The sequence below is a fragment of the Mustela nigripes genome, chromosome 13 (genome assembly GCF_022355385.1).
Source record: "Mustela nigripes isolate SB6536 chromosome 13, MUSNIG.SB6536, whole genome shotgun sequence".
NCBI classification, from domain to species: Eukaryota; Metazoa; Chordata; class Mammalia; order Carnivora; family Mustelidae; genus Mustela; species Mustela nigripes.
In genome coordinates, this window is record NC_081569.1 from 127,103,009 (window position 1) to 127,120,084 (window position 17,076).

Genomic DNA, 17,076 nt, shown 5'->3' on the forward strand with positions numbered 1-17,076 from the left:
GCCTTGGTCCTGACTTGTCTCAAAGGTAGAACCAAGACTAGATGACCAAGAAGGAAGGAATGGGCCAAGTTCGGCTCCATTTACTAATGAATACTCCAGGAAACTCCAAGTAAGCATTCTCAGATGAGTTTTTGCCACCGAAACCATTTGACCTTACCAAAAAAGTAGATGAGAAAGTCATAAGCTCATTAGCAAATATTTATGAAGTAATTTACAGTTTAATTGAAATAGACAGGGGCTTCCAACCCCTTCAAATGTCTCCTACAGAACTAAAGAAGATGTTATAAATGTATTTTTAATGGCCAAAATAATAATCTTAGGTGATTCAGCACAGAAAGGATTACATTTGCAAAATCAACTCTGCTTTTCAAAGATTTCCTTCTCTTTCAATAAACTGCATCTGGATGCAAAAGTCAGTGGGGATTTCAATGAAGACCCATTTTAGGGACACTTTCTCTATGAGATTCATATTTCCTCTGCCAAGAAATGTGCCCTAACACGCTTGGGCCTCTGTCGCCTTGTCCAGAACGGAGAGCTTTGCTTAGCAGCATCATTGGTAACAGACACAGTCACCTTCACAACAGAATACTCAGCTTATAAATCGTGCGCATGTCACAGTGAGTCTAGCACCCAGACCATGGAGGAGCTCATAATCCTTCTGGAACATAAGGTGCTTTGCATATTTAGCCACCACACATGGCTAGGGAGGATTGTAATCACCATTTCACAAATGAAACTGTGGTGTGGCAAGGTTAAATGATTTGTCCAAGGACACTGAAGGAGCTGGGTCTTAGAACTTGGAAGAGAAACCCTCCAGGGTTCCCCTCCTCTGCTTGCTCTGACCAAAACAGCACACCCAATGTTTGAAGACCGGTTTTGTTTAACCCCTACCCAATTTAAAGGATGGAATTGGGATTTTGTTTATCCCCCACCCAGTTTAAAAGATGTAACTGGGGCCCAATTCTATTTTAGAAAAGTATTTTAGTAGAAATAAAAGTGAGCCTTTCTCCAGCTAATTGGAATTGTTCTAGAAAGGCAAGAAAGTGTACACAGTGGGAGAGAAGCAGAGAAACAGACTGGTTCGTGACCATCACAGCCTGACCCTGCTCCCCCCTCCACTGACTAAAGCCTAAAGGGTGGGACTGTGCACCTGCCAGTCGAAGCTGGCAAAAGGTCATATTTTCCTTTTGGGTCTAGTCTCTGCAACTCAAACACACCGTGCCCTTACATGTTAGCAAATGGAAATTCAACTTGGGCCCTCTTGAGCACTGAGCTGAGCTGAGTAAGTGTGGATGGGGGATTATTAAAGAAAACATTAGCAATTGGATCATTTGGCCTTGGAGGAAAAACAGAATAATGATTCAAAACTGTCCAGTCCATTGGTATTAAGATGACTGGAGGCTCGAAGACTTGTGTGATTTGGTAACGTCACCACAGATAGAAGAGAATCTCCCAACCAGGCAGCTTCCTCAGCATACTTAAGCATTACAATGAGTGCTTTGAATATTGTGCGCTCCTAGTGCCTTGTGAAACTTCTCTGTTCACTTAGCAATGCTAAGGAGTTGCCCTTTAATGAAACAGAAAACATATGCAAATACCTGTCCATTCTTCTGCTCTCACATTTACATTAGAAAGCATTAAATCAATCATACTGCAGAAGAAAATCTGATAAGCAGTCTCTGGAAATCTGCATAATGTTTTCTGATTAATAAAGGATGAACCCTGTCTAACTGGGTTTAATGACAAAAATCACAAGGAGAAAAACCAACTGCAAATAGCAACCCGGAAAGTGGCATCAGCACCGACCTTGACTTTTATAGAAAATGCTTTTCTTCTTCATTGATGTGGGCTGGTACGGTGTTACTATTATTACTGTTGTGACTATTACTATTCATTATGAGACTGAAAACAATGTCACTTGGCTAAGGCTTTCTGAGAGCGTTGTCACCTGACGTAGTTGCTTGCTTAGAATCGGCAAGCGATGGGAGTTCTCATGCCCGAACAGAACCAGGAAAGGCTGCTCCAAAGTTGACTTTTTTATTTGGGTCCTTCCACTTTCCAGGCCTCCCAGTCAACTGAAGAGCCTTAGAGATAGAGACCGGGGCAATAAAGTAGGACCACCGCACCAAGGAACAGAGAAACAGAGGAATTCAGACAGATTCCAGCTAATTCTACAGGTTATCATAACAACAGGAAAAAAAAAAAAATGAAAGCAGGGCAGGGGTGGTAAATTAAAAGGACAAGAAAAAGGAAGACTCTTTCCTGGAAGGAATTAAAATCATGACATCATGGCAATGGCTAACTTAATGAAAAAGAAAAACAGACATATATTCAAAAAATGAGGAAAATCTCGCAAGCTACAGAAACAAAACGACATCCTTAATTGAATTTGACAATAATACAAGATTCAAACGTAATTAAGAAAATGATAAGAAGGAAAGCAGAATAAAAGGAAAGTATTTATAACTTTTATTATCTACACAACTGAATTTTTTTTCTGAAAAGAAAAAATCAAGCATAAGTGGAGAACTGAAGGAGGAGAAGAAACATATTTTTATAATTTTTCCTTGTGAAACTGCAAAGACCGGGGAGAATGTTAGGCTTCGACAAATCCAAAGCTCTATCTCTCCCGCTCGCCCAGCACCTGCTTCACAAACCTCCGCCCCAGCTGCCCTAGAGCAGCCTCCGGGCACTCTCTCCCCACAGCCATTACCTGCCGGAGGTTACGTGTGACTTTGACATCATGCCAGGCGTTGTCGTTGAATTTTCCATTCACTGGCTCCACGATGGCCTCAAAGGCCCCGGACCCTAGGTTAATGACCAAGGAGACCGCGCCATCCTTCAGAGCCAGGTTGACATAGTCGGCCGACTTGCCCGTGTGCAGGATGAGCCCATTCCGCTGCCAGGTCTTAAAGGAGAGGGTGATTTCATCACTGCTGCTCTGGATCGGGTTCTGAGACAGGTCGTAGCACAGGTACTCGGAGCCTCGGAAAGTGGCCACGTTCTCCTCCCGGGCTGAGTGAAAAGGAAAGAGGAAAGCAGTCACCACTTGACTGGCATATGAGTCATGTGTGTGCAAATACCAAGGAGAACACGGCCCCCCGGTCAGTGGCTCCCTGCCAGGGACTTGCTGTCCACACTCCAACTCTTCTACCAGACTAAGCACCAGGTGAACCAGGAGAGACAGCAACTGCCGAGAAGCCATCTACTCTCACAAGGGAGGAAGACCAACGCAACGGTGTAGAGAGTTTGCTGCATTTCCTTCCTGTTTTCCCTGAGAAAAACCCAAGGAAATTTTATGCAAAATGGTAGAGTGAAGTTGATGTTGTTTTTGGTTCAATGGTGGCTTTTAAATGCTGGCGAGAGCTGGTGTAGAATGGATAATTAATTGTTCTGACAAAGGGTTCTTCAGCTCTACGTACCCTTTTATTGACCAATAACTAAAAATCAATTACCCTGAAAGATCTGGCTCTAATTTCCATCCATCAACAACCCAGCTTACTTTGGTTTCCATGGTAGAGTCCTGAGCCCAGTGGTGTGATGAGGGAAAGGGGAGAGAACAGAATTTGGTGAAACACTTTGACAAGACAGCAATAGCTCCCTTTCGATTCAAAGGGATCTCTGCTCTGAAGTCTCCTAATTTAGATGTCCCTGGTCAGACCATCCTAAAGAACACCCAGGGTCAAGACAGCATTCCACTGAAGTATATATTCTCTTCCAAGGCCATACCCTGGGATCCTCTAATTTCCTACCCAAAGAACCCCAGGCCTGTTTGCAGGGCTTCTGCAAGGTTCCGCCCAGACTCATTTTCCAACAGCATAGCATGCCATTGGTGTGCATACTTCGAGGTCTGAGCACTAGCAATGGCGGGACCCTTTGCAGGGAGTTAGAGCTGGCCACGTGGGCATCCACGTGCATATATACCAAACTCCTTGTGGATACAGAATGGAGAGAGAGGTGGAAAGAGGAAGGGGTCAGGCCGCAGGCTGACAGCCAGAGGGCCTGGTTCTCCTTGTGCTAGAATTCTCCAGTGCAGAACACTGAGGAATCCAAAAATTCTAAGTGTGTACCTGGCTTACCAGGTAGTGTCCAAGGTATATTCATCAAAGGAATGACATGTTTTGTTTAATTATTTGTTGATGTAATTTATAATTTCAAAACTTGGCATATGGACTTTCATTCGTCCCTCTGACAGGCAGCCTGACTGAGAGTGGCCTACTACATGCACATCAGGGTTGGCCAAAAGCTAGTGAATCACCTCATCATGAAAGGAAGTGGGCAACAGAACAAGGTTGGGTAGGCAGCGTCCCGTTACAGAGTGGGGACTACAACATAAGGTTGAGCAGTTTCCATTTTCTTTTCTAGAACTACACTTCGACCTTAGTAACTAAAGTCAATTCCACCTCAACTTAGATCCTATCGACCATCACAGCCCTAAGTAAGTCACTTAAGTAAAATAAATATATTCTCATAATTAAGTAAGAACAGGAGAGGAATCACTCATCATTTGGGAGAGATGACCACCCACTACAGACTATATTAATCTGGAATAGCATCAAAATAGCCTTAAAACATGAACCTCAACTTCGTATTCCAGAGATGTAAATATCAGACTTATCCTGTGTATTCCAGAGGGTCTCAATGACAGGTGTCTCCCTGCATATTTCTGTTTTGTGCATGCCTGTATATATACACACATACACACATAAATACACACACTGGTATAAGCAAAAGGGTCCTGTCCACATATAAATGACCACAGTGTTGCATATATATGTGTGTGTGTATGCGATATATCCGTAGCAAGTACTACTTGGCAACATAACCTATCTCTGATGCTTCTTACCAAAATAGCCAAAAAAATAAAATCACGAAGCAGCAATCTGATACCATCTCTATGTTTGAAACAGATCTATCCAATCCCCTAGTGCCCTGTCTGTTGTCATGATTTTTCCTCTCATTTCTGAAGAAATGGCTTTGTGAAAATGCAACTGGATGAGCCTCTGCTCAGTAGACCAAGAGGTGAGTTTGACCTAGAGTAAAAGACGGCAAATCCAATGAAGTTATGACCTTCAAACTCTTTTCCTATGGATGAAAATGCGCACAGAGCCAACTACTATGCCTGTCCTCAGTGCCTACAGTAACGTGCTATGGTAACAGGTGTCTTCTGTAAACATTTAAGTTAGACCTTATGTGCCCAATGAACTGAGAAAAATGAACAAGGAAATGAGTGCCTCTAAAGAGATGCTTGAATTAATCATGGAGTACCCTTCAAAGGGGAAAGGCTGGACACAGAACAGTAAGGCTCCAAGATCCCATTTGATGTGCTCTATGGTGCCTAATATTTGTCAAGTAATTAAACCAAGGAGTATGCAAAAATAATAAGCTTTGGAGCTTATAAGGGATTTTAGAGCTTATCTGATTTAATGCCCACCTCCCTTTTAACAAGGATGAAAGTGACAACTAAAAATAAGTGCTGCCCAAGATCACACAGCTGGTATTACTCTGGACTTCCACTGCCTATCTGGACTTCCCTCTCGATATTCTTTTACCCATCACTTTGGAAGTACCAATGTTCCTACTTTACTATAGGGTGCAAATGATTCCACAGAGCCAAGCATTAACTTACAAAGCATCCCAAACCCTGGATAAACTGAGCCAGAAATTTATCTCTTCCCGCCCCCATATATATCACTTACTCACCAAAATAATGTTCCCCTTTCCTCCCTGGATGCTGGGTGTGTTTAAAGCAATAGAAATTGTTTTATGTGGAGGCCACACAAGAAAAATGACATCATTGTAGAGAAAAGAATATCAATAAATAAACAAGAAATAAAACCAACGTGAGAAATTGTCTATGTAAATCAGATGCATATTTATGCTAATCCCCATGCAAATTTACCAACAAAGATTTTATGTAGCTGAGCACGTCCCTTTGCAAGTAATCTAAGGAAAATGCTGTAACCATACACAGCCTTCCCTATCTCTTCATTCAATGATGAATTTTCCCGGTTTGCCTCTTCCCTAGGCTGGAGGTTACCAAGAGCAGCATCACCCCAGATGCTCTTATCTCCTCCACATGTCAACATGTAAGAGACACCTGAAAGCTACTCTCTGAGTCATATTCTAGATAAGCTCAATCGTAACATTTTTAACGCATGGGACACCTTCCTCCTGACTGTGTGGAGAGGAGCTGCAGTGACAGTGCATGACCCGGTCTTCAAAAGAGCAAATGAGGGGCACGGAAGAAGAAGGAGTGAGAACCTTGAAGAAAGCATTCCTTTGCATATTCTCACAACTGATTTCTCCTAAGATCCCAGCCTGTCTTAATCTCCTTCCAGGAGCCAAAGTGTAAACACTGTCTTGTCACCTTGAAAACCATACTCAATTGACGATGAACATAACTGAAAGGCACAAAACTAAACAGTGGCACACACATTTCTAAGTTCATTCAATTCTCCAAATGCTCTATTAAAAAAAATGTAATATTGCTCCAAATTTGTTTCCTTTATTTAGTGTTTACACTGGGAAAGAGGTCGAAGAGACAACGCAGTCACCTTGCATGTATTCAGGCTAACCAGGTAGAGACAATGGACTCAGGGGATTATGTAACAGAGTACACAACAGCTTAGCAGAAAGCTCCAGCTTGGCAAGAAGGCACGCACGGGCATGCCTGATGGACTGTTTAGATCCCCTTAAATTATATCACCCCAAAGTTTACAATCAATTGCATAAGTGTTAAAATAAAAATCTTATTCTCACTACACAGAAAGCAAAGCGCAACCACATGACAACAAATCATTTCCCCATTATTTGTAAGTGTCCAACTGATTAAACACGAGATGCAATCTAGATATGTATAACCCAAGATTTTAAATCAGTTTGTATAAGATATGTAAAGTACTGATCTTTCAAAAGGCTTGTTAATCCAAGTACTATATATAAATAGCATTCACAAGCATTTATTCAATTCTATTTTCCACTCTCCCTCCCCAAAAAAAATCCAGCTAGTGATTTATATAATAATATCTCCATTTCTCTGAGAAATTGCAAAGCAGATTAAAATATTCAGCGTAATATGTTTTTACCATGCAATCTAAGAAGTGTGGAGAAATGCATATCACTGTTTAATTGGGTCTGTGGTTTCTGAGAGCATGATATCTCGGGCTTTGAGATCAAGAAATCCGGGCTTTTTTCTGAATATTATTATTATTCTGAAGGTTATGAAGAGCCACTGTACAATTTCACTGAAAGGATGGATGGGGTCTGATTTGTATTTTTAAAAAATCACATAATCTTCTAAAACAATTTTGCAACTCAACTAATGTTGGGTTGAGAGTGAACTGAAAAGAAGAACAAACTGAACGCAGAAAGCCCCATTAAAAGATGAGAACACAGCACCTGAGTGGCTCAGCCCGTTAAGCATCTGACTCTTGATTTTGGCTCAGGTTATGATCTCTGGGGCGTGAGACAGAGCCCTACATCAGGCTCTATCCTCAGCTCTGAGTCTGCTTGTCCCTCTCCCTCTGCCCTACCCCCTGCTCCGGCTCTCTCTTTCTCTTGCTCACAATGAATAAATAAGATTAAAAAAGAAAAGGTCGAGAACACATCTGAACTACTTTCCTGGGGGTGCCCAGACAGGTTCAACCTGGAGGTTGATACCCTTCCCAAGGAAGGTTTGCCTTTTGCTGGGCAATAATGGAAGCACACAGTTCTTAGGAGAGACAACACAGGAAATGGAGAGACAGAGGTCCTGGCAAACCACAGACCACAGGAAGAAGCCAGAGTCTGCACACTTCTGATCCAAATGCAGCCATGGAAAACCAAGGACCAGAGGTAAAGACTGAGCGACAATGATAGAATGTTAGACATGAAAGGCCTCAAGGGAGAACATGTCAGGTGTACGTAAAGGAGGATTCTAGGTCCATTTGCAAATACAGTGCACTTTCTTAAATGCCATGTATTTCCAAATGCTTTCTTAGTTGTTATTTGTGTCTCTCAACGCTCCGCAAGGCCACTTTGCTGGGATTATGCCAAGGGGAGGAACTGGAGGCACATAGTTTAGGTGGGTTATCCGAGACCCTGAAAAGCATTCAGACCAGTTCCAAAACCTTAGTCCCCTGATTCCCATTGCATTGCGTTTGCTACGATGTCATATCACCACCTGGCCAGGAACTCAAACTCTCGAGCAGGTTCCTAACCCCTCCACCCCCAACTGTTCCTACAACTGCAAGAAGTTCAATGGGTCAAAAGGAGAAACCACTAGCCATGACAGAAGGAGTCCTCTCAGGCAGCAGGAGCCCAAGCAGAGGAATGCAGAGGGGGGCTGGCTTCAGCCCAGAATTCTCTTGCAGCAGACTGGAGAAAGCCAAACTGGGAAGATGGCACTCTTCACCTCCATCAGAGGACCTTGGGAATGGAATTTTTAGACATCACTTAGAAGAGCCGATGAAAATCCAACCCCTCTGGAGGGGCTGTATCAACTGGCCCTGAACAGAACACCTGCTATGCTCCAGAAAGGGAGTAGGGAAACCAGCTGCCTAAGGCTGCACCTCGGAGATACAAGCAAAACCGCGCTCAGCTCTGAAGCCTTTGTCCTTCAGCTGGCCTTCATGCAGCAGTGTGGTGCCCAGGCTGAGATGACCCTCGTTGGTTACCCTGGCCGGGTACATCCTGGAGCTCAGGGATACCAGCAGACAAGGGCTGCTGCTGCCCTCCCCGCCAGAAAAAGGGATGGCCTGTGGTCCTGGGGCCAGTCTGCTGATGCCTTTCCCTAGATGCCCACACACACAGCAGTCTATCCTCAGATGGGACAGCCATTGTGACAAGCTTCAGGTGCTCCAACTATAAACTGACATATCGTCCACCTCTTCTGGACACTGCTTCCTAGGCAAAAAAAAAAAAAAAAGAATGAGTCTAGATGGTGACAAAAGCAGCCCTGCGCAGGGAGTACATAAAGCAGAAATGAACTCATAGTGAAGTCCCCAATTCCAGAATTTGGGACACTGCATATGCACTCAATTCAGAAAGGTGCCTGGAGCTGACACAGCCACTGGGTGGTTTGCTGGCAAAGGAACACGGTATAAGGCAAAAGTGAGTTTGTTCTTGCATGATTCTGTCCCCTTTCCATGCAACCTGCTAAGAATCCAACATCCAGAACAAGAACTCCCACCTCTAAGGGATCTGTGGGCAGACCTCCATGTTAGCGGTTGGGCTGGGAGATCATCATATTTGCAAAAACAGGGGAAAAGAGAAATTGTTTTACTAGAGCGAATCCTATTACACATCACCTAATGGGAATTCCTGCTAGAACTGGAGGAGGGACATGCGGAATAAGAAAAACAAAAAACTGTACAAGTAAGTGTCCTCCTGGTTCTTGCTGTCCCCTTTTCCTTACAGTGTATTTTAGGGCCAAACAAAGCATTCAGATAGATCAAAGTGCAGAGCCATCACCCAAGGGGAAACGATGAATCCTTTACCTGCCACATCCCATCACACAGGTATTTCAAAAGCAGAGTGTACCAGCAGATAGCAAATTGTGTCGCTATGAGCAATTCCGCACTACAAAACAAAACACACAGGAAATCTGACCTCCCGGAGCCATTTCCAACCCTTATCCTCAGACTCTCTGTAGGAAAGATGCAACAGAGAAATAAATGGACTTTTCCACACTGCCTGGGTCATTTGCTAGCCTGCAGATGCTTCTTGAAAGTGATGAGAAGGAAAACAGTACATCAAGTTGTCACTTGGAAAATAAACAGCTAGCATCCTGGCGAGGGAAGCTGCCTCAGTCCACAGAAGAATGGCCTGGAAAATCATGCTTCACTGAAATCACTAGAAAGCTAATGGTATCCTGAAGACGGCCTTTCTCTTGATTGCATTACAATAAAAGTTAAATTTTCTGTTCATTTAAGGAATGAGGATTTACAGGTGCCTGCTACGCACCATGCAATGTGCCCAATGCTGACAGCACTCCAGCCACACGGCAACCCTGTGAATAGGAATAATTAGCTGATACTGTACGGTAGAAGAGAAATGGTAAAGCTAAAGCAACTCGAATGCCCGCTAAGTGCCAGGCCCTGGCCTAGACTCACGTGAAACAGGGCACCCTCCCACTGTCCAGGGTAGAGTGGGACTTCAGACTCAAGGACTCAAGGAGGGTAATGATGAAGACTTTGACTTGGATCGACCAGTTCTGGCACTTACCTAATCCTGTGAAATCGTAGCTCATCCCTTTACCCTTATTCTCTCTCCCTCAGTTTCCCGCTCTACAAAATGGGAATCACCAGAGTACATATTTCATAGAATTGCTGTGAAACACCCATCTGAAAAAGTCCACAATCCAGATCCCAGGCACAGACTTGTTGGCTGCTGATGGCAGCAGTAAGAATGCACACACAAACAAGCACTAACAATTAAGCATAGTAACTGTTTCGTTGGTGATACTGGCATGCAGAGGAAGGGATAAATGACCATGAATGTTAGGGAAGACACCACACAGGAGGTCAAACTTAACTTGTGTCTTCAAGTATGAGTAAGAGTTCATCATACAAAAGAGGGATGAAACTCTAGTTAGAAGAAACACCGTATTCATTGGTATAGTCCCTAGAAAAGCACAGGATGTTCATGGAACAGTGAGAAGTTCAATGCGTAATGGGCAGAGTAACAGGCACATGAGTACAGGCTTGGGATGAGGCTGGAGACTGATATGCCCTATCCTGAGGTGCTGGGGATGGAGGGTCTATAGAGGAGAGGAAAACTGATGCTTGGGAGTGCACAACTGTGCCTACCTTGTATTGACTGGGGTGGACAAATTGCTAGAACAATAAAGAGGGATCCAGGAGACATCTCCAAAGTAGAATGGATATTGCCAAGAAACCCTGGCCTGAGGTAGTTGTGCTGCAAATGGCCGCCAACCCACTGAAAATAACTGGTGTATCTTCTTACACTGTTGGCGGGAATGAAAGTTGGTGCAACCACTTTGGAAAACAGTGTGGAAATTCCTCAAAAAATTAAAAACAGAGCTACCCTATGACCTGGCAATTGCACTACTGGGCATTTACCCCAAAGATACAGATGTAGTGAAAAGAAGGGCCATATGCACCCCAATGTTCATAACAGCAATGTCCACAATATCCAAACTGGAAAAAGAGCCAAGATGCCCTCCAACAGACGAATGGATAAAGAAGATGTGGTCCCTATATACAATGGAATATTACACAGCCATCAGAAAGGATGAATACCCAATTTTTGCATCAACATGGACAGGACTGGAGGAGATTATACTGAGTGAAATAAGTCAAGCAAAGAAGTCAATTATCGTATAGTTTCACTTACTTGTGGAACATAAGGAATAGCATGGAAGACATTAGGAGAAGGAAAGGAAAAGTGAAGGGGGGAAATCAGAGGGGAAGACAAACCATGAGAGACTGTGAACTCTAAGAAACAAACTGAGGGTTTTAGAAGTGAGGGGAATGAGGGAGATGGGTGAGTCTGGTGGTGAGTATTAAGGAGGGCACGGATGGCATGGAGCACTGGGTGTTACACTTAAACACTCAATCTTGGAACACTCATCAAAAACTAATTGTACTATATGGTGACTAACATAACACAATTAAAATAATAATTGACGTAAATGCTGTACATTTTATTTTTACTTAACCACCTCATCTATAGGAGTCAAACTATAATTATGTTTCTTCCACTACAGGCTTTTTATTTTAATTTTGAGTCAATCACACATGGATTGAACACAAAAAGTACACTCTATTTTGTAGAGGGAACTCCATTACCCTGTCCCTACAACTCCACAAGAACATTTTCTCCCCATTCTCCAGAACAGAATGGTTTTGCAGTAACACTTGAACCTTCTCTCCTTTATTCTTTCAATGCGAGAAGTGGTTCATCTGCACAGTAAGGGTCTGACACCCACAGGTCCATGTTTCTTAATTAGGTGCTCACTATTCTTATGTGCCCTTTCTCTCTCCTACAGATCTGCCTTTCCTCCAAGCACTGAGCTCTCCTCTAGGTTCTCCCATGCAGCAGACCTGTCGGAGTGGACTCTGCCCCATAGAAGAAGGCCTGGGTTTTTCTAGCTCTTCTCTCTAGGCCCAAGTGGTTGAATTTAACTCAGGGGGGGGAATTACATGGGAGCCCAATTTGGCTGCAAATCAAAGCCACATACTCTAACATAGCCCTACCAGCAAGAAAATTGGTATCTGGATCCCTGACCTGACCACCATTTGACTCTTCTGTCTGTTCTTCAATGGATTCAGAATGTTATGGCTGTCACACCTCAGACATCAAGCCCTTGCACTGCTTTCAGTCTGGAAAAATAACTGACACACCTGGAACCACACAAGGTCAATGGCAAGCAAACATCAATTCTAGCCATGACTTTAAAGCCGGCTCTATGCCATAGTTTTTACTACGATACATTTCTTGAAGTTGCATGGAGGATACAAGTGATTATAATGGAGAAGAATTTAACCCTGGTTGCTCCCCTGGAGATAATGTTAGATTGAGGTTTGAAGTTTTTGGATGAAAAAATTACAGAAGTTACACAATAACTAGGGCAAGTGTACTAGAGCCCCAAATCCCTCTTCATGAGACTATAGTCCATGGACTTGATGAGAACGAAAAAAAAAAAAAAAATTAGGAGGGATAGGGACACCTGGGTGGTACAGTCAGTTAAGCACTTGCCGTTGACTCAAGTCATGATCCCAGAGTCCTGGGATTGAGCCCCGGGTTGGGCTCCCTGAGCTCAGCAGAGAGTTTGCATCTGCCTCTCCCCCACTTATGTGCTCTCTCTCTCTCTCAACTAAATAAAATCTTTAAATATTAGTAGGGACAAAAGCTGGAGAAGAGAGAATGGAAGACTGTAGTTCTGATACAAACAGAATTAATAACAATGAGAAATACCCACTGTGATTCTAGAGCAGGAAGCAGATCATCAGAAATGACTTTTTTTTTTACACTGGCACATATATTGACCCTAACTGCTCCCCAAATTAGACACTCACTGTATCGACACATAGTGTTCAGAAAGAAAAAGTAAAGTCATGAAAGGTTTACAGAATTTGGGAAAACTCACTCAAATATTAAGATATTTAGTAGTTGAGCGCCTGGGTGGCTCAGTCAGTTAAGTGTCTGACTCTTGAATTTGTCTCAGGTCATGATCTCAGGATCTTGAGATCAAGCCCTGTGATGGGCTCCACACTCAGTAGAGAGTCTGTTTAAGATTCTCTCTCTCCCTCTCCTCTGTCCCTCCCCTCCTGCTCACTCTGTCTTAAAAAAAAAAAAAAAAGATATTTTGAAGCAATCAACGTGGGTTTTAAAACCCATATGGACTTAGAAAATATTTATTTCTGCCAAATTGTTTTCACCCAAGATGAAAACAAGAACCCGCCATAACCAATCATCGTGCTGGTATCAGAAGAAGATGCTCTAATTGACCTCTGAACTCAGCAGTTATCTAAGTCACTGTGTTGATGAAACCAACCAACTTCAAGCGTCCAGAGAAATGAGACAGTTGGGTAGCATGTGAAACTTCCTACCGATATTCAGGAGCTCAAATAGCTCCTGTTCCTAGAAGAGGAAAGGTGATCGAGAGACTCCCAAGCTTCCTCTGGGTGATCAACAGGGAAGTATAAAGTGTTAAAGATTTTTACCTAATGTTTCCTTCACTTAGCCCAGAATACATAAAGAATACTGAACATAAATTGGCACTGGCCAATAAATTTCACCTCCACTAACTCTCTCTCTCTCTCTCTCACACACACACACACACAATGATCACTAATCATTATATATTACAGTCCTGTTCATATGTAACAAGAATAGAAAAACACAGAAGCAATCCATAATCAATTTCTGTTAGTGTTTCCTTCTGGAGAAGGAGAGAAGAAATGGAACCCGAGATGTACTGAAATAATACTCAGCCTTTATAAAAAAGGGTATAAAGCAAAAATGGCAAAACATTAAAATGTGTTTAAGCTGCAGAATAGCTAAACCAATGTTTATAATATCCTCTAGTCCAGGGACTATACATTTGAAATATTTCATGCTTTTTATTACCTGCAGATGATTCTGATGAAATACCTAATGGCTCAATAAATCTTGGATGATTCTTTGTTTATTTCACACGTTGATGTCAACTCTTCAATCATCTCTTGCGAGCACCCATTTTTCATGTTTCTGAAATCTCCCATGTACCCCCGAATGTATTAAATAAAGACATGTGGAATTGAACTGAAATGCAGCTGAACTGATCCGTGACTCGAACGTCACCAGTTCCTCCTGCCGCCTTGCTGCCTCCCCCATTCCCGGAAACCCACTGCTCAGTGCACCGACAAGACAGAGTTCAGTCGGCTTCCTAAGGACAAAGGGAGGAAATGCTCACAGGAGCTAAGGAACAGAGAAGACCTGGATTTGTTACTGAGGGATCACTCAACGTCAAGTGCAGAGACGCAACCCCGGGGAGTTCAGGGTATGCCACAGTATACCTACGCAAGCCTCCAGGGCAGAATACAACCATCCTAGTTCTTTAAGAAGATCCCCACAGATGGGGCACCTGGGTGGCTCAGTGGGTTAAAGCCTCTGCCTTTGGCTCATGTCGTGATCCCAGGGTCCTGGGATCGAGCCCCGCATCGGGCTCTCTGCTCGGCAGGGAGCCTGCTTCCCGCTCTCTCTCTGCCTGCCTCTCTGCCTACTTGCGATGTCTCTCTCTCTCTCTGTCAAATAAAGAAATAAAATCTTAAAAAAAAAAAAAAAAAAAAAAAGAAGATCCCCACAGAGAAACCTGAATCTGCCCAGGCCTTCGGCCTCCCCCTGCAGCCAGCAGGAACCCAGCCCAGTTCCTCCTTTGTTAGCACCGTGGCTCTAGCCTGCAAGTCTAGACAGAGGGGCTTGTTAAAAGGCCTTGGAGTCAAAGCCTGGACAAGATCAATAAGGCTTTTTATGACACAATGAAAACTTTCTATTTTGTTAAATGCGGCTAATCTACCATTTCTGCAGTACTTCTTAAAGCTTTCAGTGCTGAGCACTACAGCCCAAGTGATTAAAACCCTGTTCAGAGACACAAACTGGGGAACTTTGCCAATGCAGAAGTCAAAATCCTAGAAAAGGTGCTGTGTCTTCTTATTTATAGTGAGGTGTGCATCTCCTTTTCCTCCCAAGAAAAGGACTGTGGCAGTGGAGGAGATAGGAGCGGATACTGATGAAAATTAAAACTGCCCTGTTCCAGGGCTCCCAGGAAGAGAGGGACGATACCCTGGGTCTAAAGTAATTAAAATGAAAGAATGTGAACCCAGGGATGGATGAAGATGGGGTATGTTGAAAGGGGGTGGCGGGAAGGGTGAGTTCTGTAAAAATGCAGGCAGACTTAAAAATCAAGTGACCTGATTTAGGAAACTTGAATAAAGGAGAAAATCTTTAGTGACTGCAAATTCAATTCTCGTACCAACAGTGCACGTAAAGCTATCATAAGGTGTTTACTTCACCATCATCACTTCTTCCTCTCAGACTATCAGCAGAGCCTTTTTAAGAGGTAGATTTTTTTTTTTTTTTTGGCCATAGTATAAAAAGGGCAGGTAATGAACATTTATTAAACCTATATTGTGTTCCAGGATCTTACAGAAAGAGAGGCCCAATATAACAAATACTGTCTATATAACATTTGACAAAAATTAACCAAGACCTGTTTTGATGATTTAAGATACAAGCGTTCAAAACACTTACCGTAAGAACCAATGCCTTATTAATAGAGATAACATATCTGTGCTCATGTGTCACCTGAAAGAGGACCTTTCCCCTGGGATAACGTAGAATATTTCTCGTTCAACTCTCACAAAAGTCCTGTGACGTAAAATTTTACCAGCTCCACGTGACAGATGATAAAATGGAGATTCTCGAGGGGTGAAATTACTGTACACTATCACAGCTAATAAGAAGCAGATCCAAAACACAAACTAAGGTAAACTTTTAAACACTATATATGCTGTCACCCAGGTCATGCTGCCTCCTGATGAGGGATGGGTATCTTAGCAAAAATCTCTGTCAATGGTACTCCTGTGGGAGATGAGCTATTCATTTCTTTAAACACACACACACACACACACACTTATTTGCAGAGCATGCTTGTCACATTTTCCAAACCATTTTCATGTACATTATCTAATTTTGTAAAGCACCCTCCTACGGCGTCCAAAGGAACCTCTATCTCCCCAACAAAGCTAGGTTTTCAGCAAACATGGAGATGTACTAACCACACATTTTGGGATATGAATACATATCATAAGGGCACTGAGAAATATTGTAGGAATTCTTCTATACATTTGCAACACTGGAGATATATAAATGCTAAAACAAAAACCACGGAATTGTGAGAGCATAAATAAGGAAATCCACTTTTGACGCACTAAATCTAAAATGGAAACCCTCCTTCTGAGTCAGAATGATTCACAAACCATGTACAGATGCTGCCTCTCTCCCAACAAGCTCAAGGCCAGACAGCTGGACTCTAGGTTAGGACAGCAGAGACTACAGTCAGAAATATGCTCAGGGCTTTCAGAAGAGAAAAAGTTCATTGACTTATGATCAAAAAGAACAGAAAAAAATTATATTTTAAGACTGAAATAGACACTCAAATTGTTTATTTTTGTAGCCTGTATAGACATTTACATAATAAATATTTATGGCACTGATATTAATAAAAGCAAATTCCTAACCTTCTCCAGCAGTACTAGTTAAGACATATCAGGGACATTTTTCTAACCATAGGTTATGTTAAAATAATGAATAATTTGGATATCCCAACTGTGGTATGAAGATAATGCATAGAAGATCCCAGACTTACAGAAGTTGGGACATATGTACATAACACCAGTTGGTCAAGATTTTTGACCACACTTTGTAAGTGAATGAATCAAAACAAAAAGGAAGGAGATATAGGGTGAGACTGTCTAAGACTTAAAAATACAAAGAGGACTGGTAGCTCATTTCTGTCAGTTGTGTTGAAATCCCCATGTAGATACCAGCAAAGATGAATTTCAATATGGCGGCACTGAAGTCTAAGCA

The 17,076-nt window shown here is 42.6% G+C and overlaps 1 protein-coding gene across 32 annotated transcripts in view; it reads right to left on the reverse strand.

The window, feature by feature from the left end:
- The window catches only part of NRXN3 (neurexin 3), a 1,559,048-nt gene that overhangs the window by 1,104,873 nt on the left and 437,099 nt on the right, over positions 1–17,076 (reverse strand). For all 32 annotated transcript variants that reach the window (XR_009399188.1, XR_009399187.1, XR_009399186.1 and 29 more), the window contains one exon: positions 2,714–3,015. Coding sequence is in view for 27 of the 32 variants with exons in the window: in XM_059373628.1 (XP_059229611.1) it covers positions 2,714–3,015 (302 nt within the window). In the remaining 5 variants the exon portion in view is untranslated. The remainder of the gene's footprint in view (positions 1–2,713; positions 3,016–17,076) is intronic.